General features: G+C 45.3%; 1 protein-coding gene across 1 annotated transcript in view; it reads right to left on the reverse strand.

Moving 5' to 3' along the window:
• Window positions 1-16,740, reverse strand: part of hspg2 (heparan sulfate proteoglycan 2) — a 94,174-nt gene that overhangs the window by 41,567 nt on the left and 35,867 nt on the right. Inside the window, 19 exon segments of the mRNA XM_063880366.1 lie at window positions 1,696-1,887; window positions 2,632-2,772; window positions 2,865-2,929; window positions 3,011-3,081; window positions 8,144-8,230; window positions 8,418-8,542; window positions 8,874-8,987; window positions 10,014-10,125; window positions 10,411-10,529; window positions 10,780-11,124; window positions 12,045-12,182; window positions 13,402-13,463; window positions 13,619-13,677; window positions 14,025-14,111; window positions 14,201-14,328; window positions 14,536-14,683; window positions 15,837-16,033; window positions 16,123-16,302; window positions 16,502-16,665. Of these exon segments, the coding sequence (XP_063736436.1) occupies window positions 1,696-1,887; window positions 2,632-2,772; window positions 2,865-2,929; window positions 3,011-3,081; window positions 8,144-8,230; window positions 8,418-8,542; window positions 8,874-8,987; window positions 10,014-10,125; window positions 10,411-10,529; window positions 10,780-11,124; window positions 12,045-12,182; window positions 13,402-13,463; window positions 13,619-13,677; window positions 14,025-14,111; window positions 14,201-14,328; window positions 14,536-14,683; window positions 15,837-16,033; window positions 16,123-16,302; window positions 16,502-16,665 (2,534 nt within the window).

Below are 16,740 nucleotides of genomic sequence, written 5' to 3' on the forward strand. Positions count from 1 at the left end.
AACCTGCAGGAGCCCCGTTTGCATTCATCAGCACCCTGTCCTCTAACCCAGTGGTTCCAAACTGGTCCAGAGGCTTGACCAGTTGAAAACCACTACTCTAACCGGTTTCCTGCTTTAATGAACCTGCTGGTTATCAACATCTACTCTAGAGCAGATACCTGAGCAGCTCTGCTGGATATAGCTCTATGATGAGGCCCCCCCTCCTCTCAGATGAGTCTCTGTTGAGGTGCATGAACCAGCCTTTGATCCCCTTCCCTATCACTGGGCTCTCGGTATTTGGCCGAGCAGTGGCCGTGTTGTTGCAGCACCGTTAACCGGTATGAAGTTATTAAATGGACCATCAGTGATGGATCTCTCCACATGGCTGCTGTGAGGCCACGCAGAAAGCAATGTGCACGGCCGTGAGATCCTAACAGTAAGAGGCTGCAGCTGGTGCAGCATCAGCACGCTGTCACACGGTTCAAACTGAAAACAGGATCTGTGTCCAGGATTCAGGGACATGCACGAAGCATGTCAGGATGAATGTGGCCAACATAACTCACAGTATCATCTGGATAGTAATCAAAATGTTGCTTAAACTCCCTGGCTAGCTTAACCTAGCATGTAGTTTAAAATCATATATTTGAATGGTGACACAGACAGCATAGTATATGGATGTATGTCTGTAAGAAAAGATGTATGTCTTTCTAGTATAGTAAATGCCCAGTATCATGCTCCTGTCTGTGTAATAAAGCCAGCCTGCAGAAATAAAGGATAAATACATTTTAAAAGTCTTTCTTTCAGGCTGTTTTTAAAAGTCTCTGTGGTTTGGATATTCACAGTTATCCCAGTAACATAAATTCTCCACAATCAGCTTATTTTGAATGTTTTCTTTATCACCATTAATAACAACGCCTCTCTCCTCCCCTCCCAAACATGCATCATGTTCAGAAAGCCTCAGGAGGAGCAATCACTAACATGCCAAACAGCTTCCAACAGAAACTGAACTCCAACAGGACAAACTGTACCTGTTCTGCTCGTTTGCTGCGAGCAGAGAAAGAGTCTTTCTGCAGGGAGAACCAGGAGAACACAGAGAGACAGAGGGATGTGTTATACAAGTGTTGCCCCTTTAAGAGAGGCAGCAGAGTGTTGCCTGTTTGTCCATATATTCATATATATTCGCTGCTGAACCCTGAAGCACACACATCTGTAATTCCTGCAACAGTTACTGAAAACAGCTGTTGAATATGTGTGGAAATGTCCAATAATATCAATGCTAATCACGTTAGCTTGTCATTGGCGTTTCCAATGTTAAGTTAGCATTAATGCTAACGGTTGGTCAGCTGTCTGTAATGCAATGAACTCTCATGTTTTCTTGTATTTTGTTGTGTTCAAAGATTAATGAACATGTGTTCAGTGTTACTCTAAAGACCCTCAGATAAACATCCTAAAGGTGTCTGCTGTCTCTGGGTTTATTAAAGACTCTGTTAAATATCTGCAGAGAGTCGCTTCTACATTCCAGTAAGGGCAGAATAATGCAAGTGATCACTCGGGTCATTAAGTCTTTCATGGCTTTTTACCCTGAGTTAAGAGGATGAGTGGAAACGGAGGCAGAGAAGTTGCTGAAGCTTGAAAGGACAGATTAGAGCAGAGAGTGGTCTGCAGGTTCCAGCTCTGAGGGGTTACTCCACTGGTTTATCCCCTGCATGAACTCACCTTGTCCCCCTGGTAGACGTCGGGGAGCTGCCAGTAGTGCGGCTCCTGGCCCAGGTAGTCGAAGTTGGTGTAGGACAGCTGGGTTCCCTCGTTAGAGACCTCCACGGTGAAGCCGGTGGAGATGCGGCTGGTGCGCTGACGGTTCACCAGAGCGAAGCCCTGGAAGTTTCCTGGAGTAAAGACTGTGGACACCTGCAGGAAAACACGGATGAAGAAACAGGAGTTTAAGGATTAAGTGAAACATTTACCGCAGCATTTTTAATTGGCATGGCGTCTGACTGATGAGGCAAACATAAACTAGACATCAGTCCTTCCTTCCCCTAAGTTTACACTTGAATAGTTTTGGGCTGATGAGGTGTTACAAAGATGGTGGATCAACTCAGATATACATATTGTGGATTCTAAGCTATCTTTGCAGCCTTATAAGATAGGATGCTGAAGTGGTGTCTTTTGTCTTGATATGAGTGTGCTTAGCTTTTCTTGTCACTCTACAAGTAGATTAAGCTGTGAGCCACATTCTCAGCCCTTCTTTCTGTGACCTGATAGAGGTTGCACACCTCTCAGGGTCCCAGCACTTCCTTAAACATCATATTCAAGGAGCTTTAAAGGTATCCACAGACCCGATTCTCTTCGATTTAAAGATCAGACATGATGTAATTTGAGTCATAGATCACGGGTCATTTTTGTCACACTTTTTTAAAGGCAGGAAACAATGCCTTCAAGGATTCAAGGACCCAAGTAACTCATGCAATTTGGGTTCTCTCTCAAGGAGGTGCTCACTGTTTGGATGCATTTAAAGCTGCATGTGGTCGCTCTGAAATGAATGTGTAACGCTCTTGCAGATAGGATCTTTGCTGCACCACAGTCGTTTATCTGATGCAAACCTTACTTCAACTTATGAACCATTGCACTTTTGCCCTGTCACTGTGCCATTACCAGGTCTCTGTAGTGGGTGGAGCTGGAGCACTGCTGAGTGACACCCATGCAGAAACAGGACAGGCAGCCGTCTTTGTGGTCAGCGCTTAGGTGGAAGGTTCCAGGCTTGCAGGTGGAGCAGGACGAGCCTTCAACGTTCATCTGCATCACAAGACATGAAATACGCTCAGTCCATCAGAGGCTGCATCTGAGGGAGGATACAGAAGGTGAAGAACGTTGTTGTGTTCGCTCACCTTGCAGCGGCACACGCCCCCATTGCAGCTCTCCCTTCCTCTCTGGTCGCAGTTATAGCAGTTACCTGGAACAGGAAGTAGAGCTGTTTAAACTCTTGACTCGTTAAAGAAAATGAAAAAGAAAATGTTCCTGAATTGGTTTGCACCATTGACTTCGTTGTTGCCAACAGTGCATCTCTGTCCCAGCAGGGGTTTTCCACTGTATCCTGCAGCACATCTGAAATGAAAACAGACATCGTGCATGAGTTATTATTTCCGGTCAAAGAGGATGCAAGTTATAACAATGAGGCAGGAAGCTGGGAAGTCTGCAGGATGTAAAACACTTGTCCTTCAGCCACGAACAAAGGACTGAGTCATTCAGACAAATAACATCCAAGCTATTAAGTTATTCCATCCTGTCAGAACTCATATAGTCTTACAGTCACACCCAGCACTGATTACAAACAGGTTTCCCAGAAATAACACCCTGAAGTTTTGCCTGGAGATGGATGAAGCTAGCCACGTCTCAAACACTCAACATGTCTCGGATGTTGATCCCATCTCATATATCAGTCTGATATAGCCCAAACTGAGCAGCACCTTTATACAGGAACAGAAACATCACCACTTTCTTTATCAAACACAGAATTGGTGTCCGAACAAACGATAGAGGAGTGCAGGGAGCATAGAAACAGAGAGCCGTAGAAGAAGACGCTGACGAGCAAAGTTCCTGACATACTGTAGCAAAGCAATTGACCCCAGCAAACTACACACTGCCACCAGAGCGAAGGCTTCTCCACCCCCAGGTCTGTGCAGGACGCCCAGTGGATGTCCGTCTTACCTCACCTGTCCTCTGGGGGGTGCAGCACGTCAACAGGAGCGCCGTGATATAATCTTTGGGGAACCCTAACTAAAGTAACTCCTTAAACTTACAACAGTTCCTATGGGTTGGTTAACTCAGGCCTTTGGGACAGTGTTGGTTTAAGAGATAAGGACACATCTTAATAGAAAGGGAAATAGAAAATACAACACAATAGATATGGTCTTCAAAAACAGACAAGTTCACCCTAAGAAAGGACAGCTGATGATAAACATGAACATGAACTATCTCAAAAACTATTTGAAGTCAAATTTCTTCCTTTTTTTCTATAAAGATTTTGGAAACTATGCATTACTAACATTTCTCTCTATGCTGATGATGTGAGTGTTTCTCAGATGGAACAAACATTGGTCAGGGTGGGGGGAGTATCAACAGGGTCAGCACTTAAGACCAGATGACCAAACAGAAGTCTCCGGAAGATGAGACTTCTAGAGCCAACATTGGGCCAAAACATTAATAATGAAAGACAAACAGGATGACCCCTAATACTCTTTCTCTGGGAACGATCAATGAAGTGCAAATACATTTAAAAGGCAGGTAAAAAAAGCAATATCCAAAAATGATATCATGGTTGCATTTCTAATATTTCCCTCTAGTCTGATGATGCGAATGTTGCTCAGATGGATCAAACACTGGTCAGGGTGGGGGGGAAATGAACAAGGTGAGCATTTCATGCTTAGTTTCTGACAGACGACCATACAGAAGGCTCCTTTCTTCTGGAGTCACCATTGGGCAAAAACATCAGCAATCAAATATTAAGGATGAGGCCTAATATCTTTACTCCGTTTATTTAAAAAAGCACTTGAATATAAACAATTTAAAACTCAATCTAAAGTAGAATTGATGAAAGGTATGGTATGATGTTGGAGCTATATCTTGATATTATTTCAGGATTTATTAAAGTAGTAGTTCTATGCTTTTATTTTGAAGGCAATTTTCTTGGCAATGGGTTTTTTGGGCACCTGGTGTAATTGAATTGATTAGACTCAGGTGGTGGTGGGATCCGCACACCGGAGGAGCATATGGTTGTTATACCAGGAGAAACACAGCAGGAGACCTTGTTCGTTTTACTTGTATTATTGGAATCTCTTTGATTATCTGCTACAGCTTGCATTTCTAACATTTCTCGCTATGCTGATGATGTGACTGTTTTTCAGGGGAGTGGGAATATCAACAGGGTCAGCATTTAGTGTTTGGGTACAGACATCTGCTGATCATATTACCATACACTGGTAAAACTGTTCATGGTCCCCGAAGGATGAATCCAGTTGTTTTCAGGTGTGTTAACCTTTCTTCTAGCACCAACAAGGTTGTTCTATCCTAATTACCATATTAGTTTAGCATCAAAGCAAGGAACTGGACAAAATATACAGTTGGACATGAATTCATCCTCTGGGGAACATAAATGTCAGTAATTCCAAATGTTTGCATTTGATCCAGCACGCTGCCGGATGTTAAATTGTTAATTGTGTTTTGAATATGTAACCTTTAACAAATCATCTTCTTAAATCGACCTACACTAACAAAGCATTCAGTTCATATTGCGTACAGAAAAAGGCATTAAGACACGTGGGGCTTACACTCGCAAACCTTGAGGTAGTCTGACCACAACACAACGGACAACACGTAAAAAGCACTAATGCAAAGAAACGAGATACAAGACAATCAGCTATCTCTTCATGGCAGGACTCTGGGAAACATCTCAAAAATAAACAGGGTGGCATTAAATATCTGTCCCTTTTCAAATAACATCAAACAGTCCCTTCATTCAGATCCATATACAGTCCGGTCCATTAAATATGGACATTGACACAATTTCATTATTTTGGTCCCTTAAAAAGGGGATACCACAATGTGTTGTCATTCCTACACCATCATCTGATTTGGATGTAAATACCCTCAAATTAAAGCTGAAAGTCTGCACTTAAAGCACATATAGTGTTTAATGTCAAGTCCATAGCAGAGGTGTACGGAGCGGACATCATGAGAACTGTGTCAATGTCAGAATATTTATGTGACTGTACAAGGTTGAAGAAAAAGACATAAATATAAGGAGAGATGGGGATATAAACAAAAGACTTAGTCATCAGGGATAATTCTGATGGGAATGGCCAGCCGTCCCAGGACCACATGAAGAGACCCGTCCTGATGATTCCCCTTCCTCGCTGACTTCTGATTGCCCTGTAAGAGCTGCAGGAGGTCCAAAACACCAGGCTGAGTTTTTGTCTTCTTTGTCTTCTGCAAAGGTTTTTTAGTTACTCTCTTCGCAGTGGTAGCTTTGGCTTTAGGAGGAGCTGGTTTCCTTTTGACCATGGTGTTGGACTTCTTCTTCGCAGCAGTAGTCTTGGTTTTAGTCGTCTGTTTCACGGTGGTGTTGGACTTCCTCTTAGTGGTGGTGGCCTTGGTCGGTTTTGTGGTTGAATCCGTTTTCTTTTTGCTATTTTGAGAAACTAACTTGTAAGAAATGTCCTCCATCTTTTCCCCACCTTTGTGTGACTTCTTTGAATTGTCCCCCGGACTCTTCCCACGCTCCTGCACCTTCTTGGGAACCGGTGCATCTGATCTAAAGGCCTTATTGCGTCTGTTGTTTCTGATGGGTGGTGAATCCGTTTTCTTGACCTGATCAGGCTTCGACTTGTGAGACGGTGGCTCCAGTTGAAATTTAGTAATCGCTCCTTTAACTTGCTTTGGTTTTGCTTGGCTTGAAACTTGTTTAGCAGTCACAGCAGACCTCCTACCTCCAGGCGACTTTGTTGTAGGCTTCACTGTAGATTTTGAAATAGTCCTAGGCTTGCTCAGGGTGGTTCTTGTTGAGGCTTTACTTTTGGATGTGGTAGTGGCTGCTGATTTGAGTTTCCTCTCTCTCTGTCGTGCAGTATTTGGTCTATCTGCGGGTAGTCCTGGGGTTGGTATGCTTTTCGGCACCGTGGCTCTACTGGTAAACGGTGCTTCTGTGGGTATGACTCGTGCTGCAGGCCGATGGGTTGGGTACAGCGACAAAGGAAGGCCGGTAGCGAGTAAAGGCAGATCCATTTTTTCTTGCAGTGAACGTGAAACATGTCTAGCTCGTTTCATCCTGTTCATCTCCTGAGCCAGAGCTGTGAAGCCATCGATCAGGATCTCCAGCCGCCCCTCCAGTCGGCTCAGACGGGCGTCCATGTCCGTGTAGCCCTTCTCCAACTCACCAACCTTCTTGTTCTTCTCCCCGGCCGACTGGATGACGATGAGCTCTTTCAGTTTGGAGCTGAGCTGCAGCTGCTGGTCCTCCATGCGGTGGATGCTGTCCTTCATGTCTAGCGTGTTGCTCTCCAGCATGCTCAGCCGCTGGTTGAAGGTGTTCAGGTGCATCCGCAGAAGGTGCTGGAAGCTGGAGTGTCTGATCTCCGGGCTGGGGGTGAAGCGAGGCGGGATCCTGGGCGATAATTTGTTGGGGGTGGCGGAGATGTCGCCCGACCCGGTTTCTTTAGTTTCACGAGTAGTGCGGTGGTGGATTGCGGCAGAAAATAAAGTCTGCGAAGGGATGACGGTTGTTCCCGCGGTCTCATCATCATCTCCGCTGCCGTACGGGAATATCTGTTTGTCCCAGCTGAAGTTAAACACAGCTTCAGCTCCACATCCCACAGGCAGCAGGCCCTCTATCTGCCTCTCAAGGAAGGGGTCGTCACAACTGTCTGCAGACGGCTTCTCTTCTCTTAATGTCAAAACAGCACAGACAGGTTTCAGACGTTCAGATCATTTTATAAGTTGCGTCTTGTCTTACACCCAAAATCACCTCGCCATCTTTGCCCTTTTGGAGCGGCAAAGATTGATCAGCCGGACAGGAGTCCTCATAAATGCCACAACTACATTTATGTCGTAGAAACCCAGAAAATACACTCGCTCTGAATCACAACAACACCGTCAGACATGTCGCTACCAGGGAAGCACAAAGCTGAAGCAGAAAGCAGCATCTGAAAAAGCTCAGGGAGGGAAGCAGAGGACAAAGGGAAGCAGAAGAATGACATGGATCATATCCAACCTCAGACTAATTCACCGCTGATGGGAGCATCCATTAAACCGCTAAAAGTGGGCGATCCCTTTGAGTGTGGGGGGTGCAGTGAGGGCCGGTGTTTGTGGGCTGACCCTGCTGGCATCACAAGGGGTCCCTAACTCCAGGAAAACAAACCCCACCAGCAGCACACAGGACAAACCTCAGAAGGGTGCAAGAACTTGCAATTCCAATTCCTAGACTGATGCCCCCCCACCCCCCCATCACAACCACAGACATGCTTCTCCTGTGATGACCCCCCTGGGTGCTACTGCCACCCCCCACCTGACCTTAGTGCCAGCCGGTCACCCAAACACTGTCCAGATGACCATCAGAGAAAGACACATAGAAAGAGATAAAGCCAACACATAAAGAGGGGTGGGGGGGTCTTACCTTTCACAGCGCCGGCCCGTGTACCCGGGGGGGCAGTTATCACAGGTGGGCTGACCGTCAGCCTCCAGGTGACAGGTGGAAGAGAACCTGTGCGGGAACATGTTCATTACTGACATTAAAGAGTCCCTGTTCTTCTTCTGTGGTGTTCCCTGTGGATCTACAGTGCATGTCAATGGTCTGCAGAGGCTAGAATCCCTGTGGTTCCTCCAGAGGGGGTTTCTCTCCCACGCATCCCCCCTCCATCACTGACATTAAAACAAAGGCATGAACTCACTGGTTGCTTGAAGTCGTTCCAGGACACGGACATGGCTGACAGGCCTGAGCGCCGCTCGTCACCGGGTTCCCATAGAAACCAGTCTGACAGCGCTCACACCTCGGCCCTGCGGTGTTATGGAGACACTGCCACACACACACACACACACACACACACACACACACACACACACACACACACACACACACACACACACACACACACACACACACACACACACACACACACACACACACACACACACACACACACACACACACACACACACACACACACACACACACACACACACACACACACACACACACACACACACACGTGAGATCCATGGAACAGTTGATGTGTTTCCACATGTTCAGATATGCCAAGAAACCATTAGAGCATTCCTCTGATCAAAGCTGCTTCAGTGAGGTCACCGAGGGTAGAGACCGGAGGAAGAGGAGGAAGAGGACTCACCAGACAGCGCCCTGTCTCCGAGTCGCAGCCGTTAGCGTGTCCGTTGCAGTCACACCTGTCGCAGGTTCCCAAGTAGAGACCGGAGCTGGAGCGGGTGTAGCCCACATCACACTCCTGCAAACACATGGAGAGCGACAGGTGAGAGACAGACAGGGAGCAGAGAGACAGGTGAGTACAGACAGGGAGCAGAGACACAGGTGAGAGACAGACAGGAAGCAGAGAGACAGGTGAGGACAGACAGGGAGCAGAGAGAAAGGTGAGAGACAGACAGGAAGCAGAGAGACATGTGAGAGACAGACAGGGAGCAGAGAGAAAGGTGAGAGACAGACAGGAAGCAGAGAGACATGTGAGAGACAGACAGGAAGCAGAGAGACAGGTGAGAGACAGACAGGTAGCAGAGAGACAGGTGAGTACAGACAGGGAGCAGAGAGAAAGGTGAGAGACAGACAGGAAGCAGAGAGACATGTGAGAGACAGACAGGAAGCAGAGAGACAGGTGAGAGACAGACAGGGAGCAGAGAGACAGGCGAGTACAGACAGGAAGCAGAGAGAAAGGTGAGAGACAGACAGGGAGCAGAGAGACAGGTGAGTACAGACAGGGAGCAGAGAGAAAGGTGAGAGACAGACAGGGAGCAGAGAGACAGGTGAGTACAGACAGGGAGCAGAGAGAAAGGTGAGAGACAGACAGGGAGCAGAGAGACAGGTGAGTACAGACAGGGAGCAGAGAGAAAGGTGAGAGAGACAGGAAGCAGAGAGACAGGTGAGGACAGACAGGACTGTAATGGAAAGGTTGACTGCACATTAGCCACAGGTTCAGGCAGATCTCTGCTGCTCGTTTCTTTCCAAACTAAATCAAACTCATCTTTAGAATGGAAGTTTTTCTAGACCGTCAAAATAAAAGTCTTTACTCCAAGGACTTTTATTTTGACAGGCTTACATCTTTTGGTCTTTAAACGTCCTTATATGTTACACTTTTTACTAACAACTCAGAACAACATCCTCTTTGTCCTCCTTTATATCAGAGGAAGAAGCTTTTGCTTGTGTAAAGTCGATTCTCTTTTGTCCGTCTTGCTCGTGTCATTGTTGCAATGTTGGTTTAAAACCAGTCCTGTTCCTCCCAGTATAAAGTAGTGGTTGTTACCTGGCAGGAGGGTCCGGTGTACCCCTGAGGACAGGAGCACTCCTCCACCTCCAGAGCTCGCTCCTTCCCCGTGGAGTGAGGGACTGCCACGTCCATCTTGATGTCCGAGATACTGTCCAACACACACACACACACACGCACACACACACACACACACACACACACACACACACACACACACACACACACACACACACACACAAATGATTTCTTTATGGGAGGGTTCAGATTGAAGAGGCTGCCAGGGGGGGATCAGTTCTGTGCCTTGCTCTACTGTCACCTCTCAGCTACCAGTCCACACTCCTTATTTTGGTTGATCGGGACTTGAACCAGCGGCCCTTCGGTCCCCATGCTACGACTGAGCTCCACCCCTATGGTGTGTGTTCTGGTCCCTTACCTGCTCTCAGCCATCAGGTCGGAGTAGGAAGCTCTGATCATGAAGACGGAGACGTCGGCCAGTGCCATCAGAAGATGTTCCCTGGTGCAGGGCTGACTGTCAGCGCGCCGCCATGAGGACTGTTGGGGGGGGGGGGGAGAACAAGTTAGACTCACTAAATAAAGTCTCACTTACCAGCTGTCTTCTTCTAAGACTTAAAGTTCATCAATGTTTTGTTTCTTATTACAGTGTGTTGTGAGGGTGAGTGAATGCAGCACTCCTCCCTGAGGTGTGTTGTGAAGCGCTCCTCTCTGAGGTGTGTTGTGAGGGTGAGTGTATGCAGCGCTCCCCTCTGAAGGTGTGTTGTGAGGATGAGTGAATGCAGCGCACCTCTCTGAAGGTGACGGACACGGTGGTAGGGGTTCTGGGTTGGGGTCTGGTCTGGGAGTAGTGCTCCAGGAAGATCCCGTTCCCCTGCAGCACGACGTCCGGCTGCCCGTCGATGGCCAGCGAGCGCTGCAGCGGCTCGAAGCGCAGCGTGTAGCGCAGCTCGCCGCCGTACGCCGTCACCTTGTCCCCCCTGAAGCTGGGGGGCAGCAGCCAGTAGTACACGTCGCTGGGGAGGCCGCTGAAGGCTCGGTACGAAACCTCTGAGCCTCTCTGAGAAACCCCCTCTGTGATGGTGTCAGTGTTCCTGCTGTTAGAGAGGGAGAACTGCTGCCCGGACCCCCGCACCTGAGACAGGGAGACACAGAGGGAAACATACAGGTAAACACACAGGTAAACACACAGGTAAACATACAGGTAAACACACAGGTGAACATACAGGTAAACACACAGGTACACAGGTAAACACACAGGTAAACACACAGGTAAACAGGTAAACACACAGGGAAACACACAGGTAAACACACAGGTAAACATACAGGTAAACACACAGGTAAACACACAGGTAAACACACAGGTAAACACACAGGGAAACACACAGGTGAACATACAGGTAAACAGGTAGACGCCAGGTAAACACCGACCAACACACGTTTCGAAAACGAAAAGAGGGAATCGATTTTTACCAAATAACTTTGTTTGATTCTGATTATTATTAACGAAACTCACAAACCAGCAGAAAAGACTTCTGAAAGTGAGGTCGGCATGCGACGGCTGAAAAGTAACTCCCACCAACTGTCAGCCCCGGAAACAGCCTGATGGGTCGGCTGCCGCGGCTTAGCGCTTTGCCACAAAATGGAGGGCAACGGCGTTGTTCCTCATCGATGTTGTGGCAGTCCATACTGCTTATTGTTTTCCGAGAACGCTGCTGTTTGTCATACACGAACTTCACGCTATAAATAATCAGACATGCTGACCTGTACCTCTCTTGCGCCCTCTTTACGTTCGTCCTGACGGCCGTGTGTTGGCCTTTATTTTGAAAATTGAAACGTAGACGTGGATAATCGATTCTACAGTCGATTCAATGAAAATTTCAGCCTAAAAAATCGATTGTGATTTTTTCAAAAAGTGACAGCCCTACACGTGACCTGCTAAGGCCCCACCCTGATCTCTATTTGAGCACTGGATCTGAGCCTCTCACTGGACCTGCTGATAACACTGAACAACCACTGAGTCACACCTGGATATCAAATACTGCCCCCCCTCACCTGGTCGCGGCTCCAGGTGGAGCTGGAGCAGCTCTTGGTGACGCCCATACAGAAGCAGCGCAGACAGCCCTCAGCGCGGTCTGACAGGTGGAAGAAACCCGCCTTACACTTGTCACACAGAGCGCCTGCAACATTGTTCTGGAAGACAAGACTAACTCATCAGCCTGTAAAATATTATCACGTAATATAAAATAATACAAAATAATATAGAATAATATAGAATAATATAAAATAATATAGAATAATATAAAATAATATAAAATAATACAAAATAATATAGAATAATATAAAATAATATAAAATAATATAGAATAATATAAAATAATATAGAATAATACAAAATAATATAATATAGAATAATATAAAATAATATAAAATAATACAAAATAATATAGAATAATATAAAATAATACAAAATAATATAGAATAATACAAAATAATACAAAATAATATAGAATAATATAAAATAACACAAAATAATATAGAATAATATAAAATAATACAAAATAATATAGAATAATATAAAATAATACAAAATAATATAAAATAATACAAAATAATATAGAATAATATAAAATAATACAAAATAATATAAAATAATATAGAATAATATAAAATAATACAAAATAATATAGAATAATATAAAATAATACAAAATAATATAAAATAATATAGAATAATATAAAATAATACAAAATAATATAAAATAATATAAAATAATATAAAATAATACAAAATAATATAGAATATAAAATAATATAGAATAATATAAAATAATATAAAATAATAAAGAATAATATAAAATAATACAAAATAATATAAAATAATATAAAATAATATAAAATAATATAAAATAATACAAAATAATATAGAATATAAAATAATATAAAATAATATAGAATAATATCAAATAATATTAAATAATATAAAATAATATAAAATAATATAGAATAATATAAAATAATATCATATAAAATAGAATCATATAAAATAATAGTTTAATTTAATATAAAATAGAATCATATAAAATAATATAATAAAATATAATATAGAATAATATAATATAAAATAATATAATAAAATATAATATAGAATAATATAATATAATATAAAATAATATAATATAATATAATATAATATAGAATAATATAATATAATATAAAATAATATAATATAAAATAATATAATATAGAATAATATAATATAAAATAATATAATATAATATAAAATGATATAATATAATATAATATAATATAATATAATATAATATAGAATAATATAATATAATATAATCCTTTGTCAGGATATATTTCAGTGTGTTTTAAATTTTGAACCACAAACACTCGTCATGCTGTACCTTGCAGCTGCACGGGGAGCTGCTGGAGCTGATGCTTCCTCTGCTGTCACACTTAGAGCCTTCTGCAGGAGAGAGGAGAGGAGACAAGGACATGAGGAGGGAGCTGAGCCTCACCCAGGTGTGCATATCTGAGCCATGATCTCGTACTACAGAAACACAGACCGTAATAACCACATCACTGACAGAACAGTTGGTAATGAGTTGGGCATGTACTCACGGACACGAATACATTTCCCGTTAGGCAGGAGCGGGTTACCCTGGTAACCAGGAGCACACCTGAAACACAAAGTGACATTTAAATATTTATCAGCGTCTCCCAAATTCCAGAAGGAGTTTTATTTATTTATTCTCATTTCATTTTATGTCAGAATTTGACTTTTTTCATAAACAGACTTTCTTTTGCATATCAACCTGGACATGAGCAGGATAGGCCCCCTTTGACTAAAAACTGCAAACATATTGACTAATTTCTGCAGAAGTCTGTCGCTCATTCTAATCTTTATTCTTAAGTCGCTGATTGTTCTGGGAGCTAACACCTAGACCTGGTATAAATCCTCTCGTCTCTTCCTGAGGTCGATGTATTGTGCTTGTTGAATAAAGACTTTATAACAGTGTTTCCTCACTTCTCGCAGCGTCTCCCTGTGTACCCGGGCCTGCAGGCGTCACATGTGGGCTGCTGGTCCACATCCAGGAAGCAGCTGTCAGAGAAACTACAGAGAGCAGAGAAACATTAAGGAAGAGATTCAACAACGAGGAACACGCTGCATGAATTCAGGATCTGGGGAGAGGGGTGAGGTACCGGCGGGAGGTCTCGTAGTAAGGGCAGGGGCACGGCTTGCAGTCGTCGGGTCGGCCTCGGCTCGGGTCCCCGAAGTATCCGGAGCGACATTTATCACACTGAGGACCCTCCGTGTTGTGCAGGCAGCTCTGCACACACACACACACACACACACACACACACACACACACACACACACACACACACACACACACACACACACACACACACACACACACACACACACACACACACACACACACACACACAACTCAAACATCAACTGCATGACTCCAACAGACTTCAGTCCTTATTATCAGTCAGGAAGATCCATGTCTCCACAGAGGCAGGCTCACCAGACAGTGTCCGCTGATTGGGTCGCAGGCGCTGGCGTGTCCGTTGCAGTTACAGCCAGCACACGTTCCCAGGTACTGACCTCCAGGAACCCGCTCGAAACCAGAGGAGCACGACTCACAGGACAGACCGGAATAGCCGGGGGGACACCTGAGGAAGTATTGATACTGTGAATATACAATGCTATAATACTCTCTGGACGGGCCTGAGGACATGTGGGGACAGAACTGATAACTCTGTTTTATGAATGCTGTCACTAACAGGAGGACATCTGGGGACCGTAAATAAAACGCTCTCCAGGAAAAGTGTTTCCAAACCGCTAACAGATTACAGACTGTCCTCAAGCTGGGGATTCAAAACAGCTGGGTGGAGACACTGAGTCAGAGACAAAGAGACAGACAGAGAGAGGGAGAGAGGGACACTGAGTCAGAGAGAGAGACACAGAGACAGAGACAACGAGACAGACAGAGAGATGGAGAGAGAGAGACACTGAGTCAGAGAGAGAGAGAGACATAGAGAGAGAGAGACAGACACAGAGAGACACTGAGTCAGAGAGAGAGAGAGACATAGAGAGAGAGAGACAGAGAGAGAGAGAGACACTGAGTCAGAGAGAGAGAGAGACATAGAGAGAGAGAGACAGAGAGAGAGAGAGACACTGAGTCAGAGAGAGAGAGAGAGAGACATAGAGAGAGAGAGACAGAGAGAGAGAGAGACATTGAGTCAGAGAGAGAGAGAGACATAGAGAGAGAGAGACAGAGAGAGAGAGAGACACTGAGTCAGAGAGAGACACTGAGTCAGAGAGAGAGAGACAGAGAGAGAGAGAGAGAGAGAGAGAGAGACAGAGGGAGATAGAGACACTGAGTCAGAGAGAGACACTGAGTCAGAGAGAGAGAGAGACAGAGAGAGAGAGAGAGAGAGAGAGAGAGACAGACAAAGAGGGACACTGAGTCAGAGAGAGAGAGACAGACAGAGAGAGGGAGAGAGAGAGACACTGAGTCAGAGAGAGAGAGACAGAATCAGAGACAGACAGAGAGAGGGAGAGAGAGAGACACTGAGTCAGAGAGAGAGAGAGACAGAATCAGAGACAGACAGAGAGAGGGAGAGAGAGAGACACTGAGTCAGAGAGAGAGAGAGAGAGACAGAATCAGAGACAGACAGAGAGAGGGAGAGAGAGAGACACTGAGTCAGAGAGAGAGAGAGAGAGAGAGAGACAGAATCAGAGACAGAGAGGACAGACTTGATAAAGGAGTCTTTGAGGTATTTAATAAAGCACTTCTCTGTTGAGTCCAGCTCGTCTTCCTACCTGCACTCCTCGACGTCGTACGCGTGTCCCATGGTGCTGAACTGCACGGTGGTGGTCTCCATGATGATGTCGCTGAGGGCCACGCTCACCATGTGGTTATCGTAGATGGTTCTGATGCTGATGCTGTCCAGGTCAGCGAGGGTCATCAGGAGGTCCTCCCGAGTCACCGGGCGCCCGTTGGAGTGCTGCCACTTGTCCTAGGGGACACAGAAAGGGACAGACAGCTTGTTACGGACCACACACAGGGACAGATAAACACAATGACCTAAAGCTAAAGTTCTGGTACCTCGGTAAAGCTGATCTCCCTCTGGTTCACCACCCGGGCGGGGGTGGGGCTGCCTCGTCGATAAACCAGCCGGCGTCCGTTCCCAACAAGGATCACATCCGGCTTCTCCACCGGCTCTGAGAGTCCGCGGGCCAGAGTGTAGCGGATCTTAAACTTCAGAGAGCCGCTGTACGAGTCCACCTGGAGACGCAGGAAACTGGTTTAATGCTTGGGGGGGAGAAGTAGATACAGTATCATTTAACTAAGATCCAGGGTTTCGAAGGCCTCAACCTTCCCAACAGACTGTAACTGGGACAGATTCCTTCCTGTCACTCAGCAAACACCTGATCAGAATCCTTAACCTGATGAAGATACGTTCTGTAAGAGTTCTCCTCCTCACCTTGTTCCCCAGGAAGTGCCGGGGAAGCGTCCAGAAGGAGTCCAGGTTGAGGAACCGTCTGGACAGATCCACCAGCTGGAACTCCTGCAGCTCCGGGTTCACCAGCAGCTGGGTGGAGGACAGAGGTGGGGTGCCGGGTCGGGACGGGTAGGTGACGTTCACTCCTGCAGGAAGAAGCAGAGCGTCAGACTCAGACCTCACAGAAGCTACAGGAACCTCTGTGAGTGATGGAGGCGCAG

This window comes from Eleginops maclovinus, chromosome 1 (genome assembly GCF_036324505.1).
Source record: "Eleginops maclovinus isolate JMC-PN-2008 ecotype Puerto Natales chromosome 1, JC_Emac_rtc_rv5, whole genome shotgun sequence".
In the NCBI taxonomy this organism is placed as follows: domain Eukaryota; kingdom Metazoa; phylum Chordata; class Actinopteri; order Perciformes; family Eleginopidae; genus Eleginops; species Eleginops maclovinus.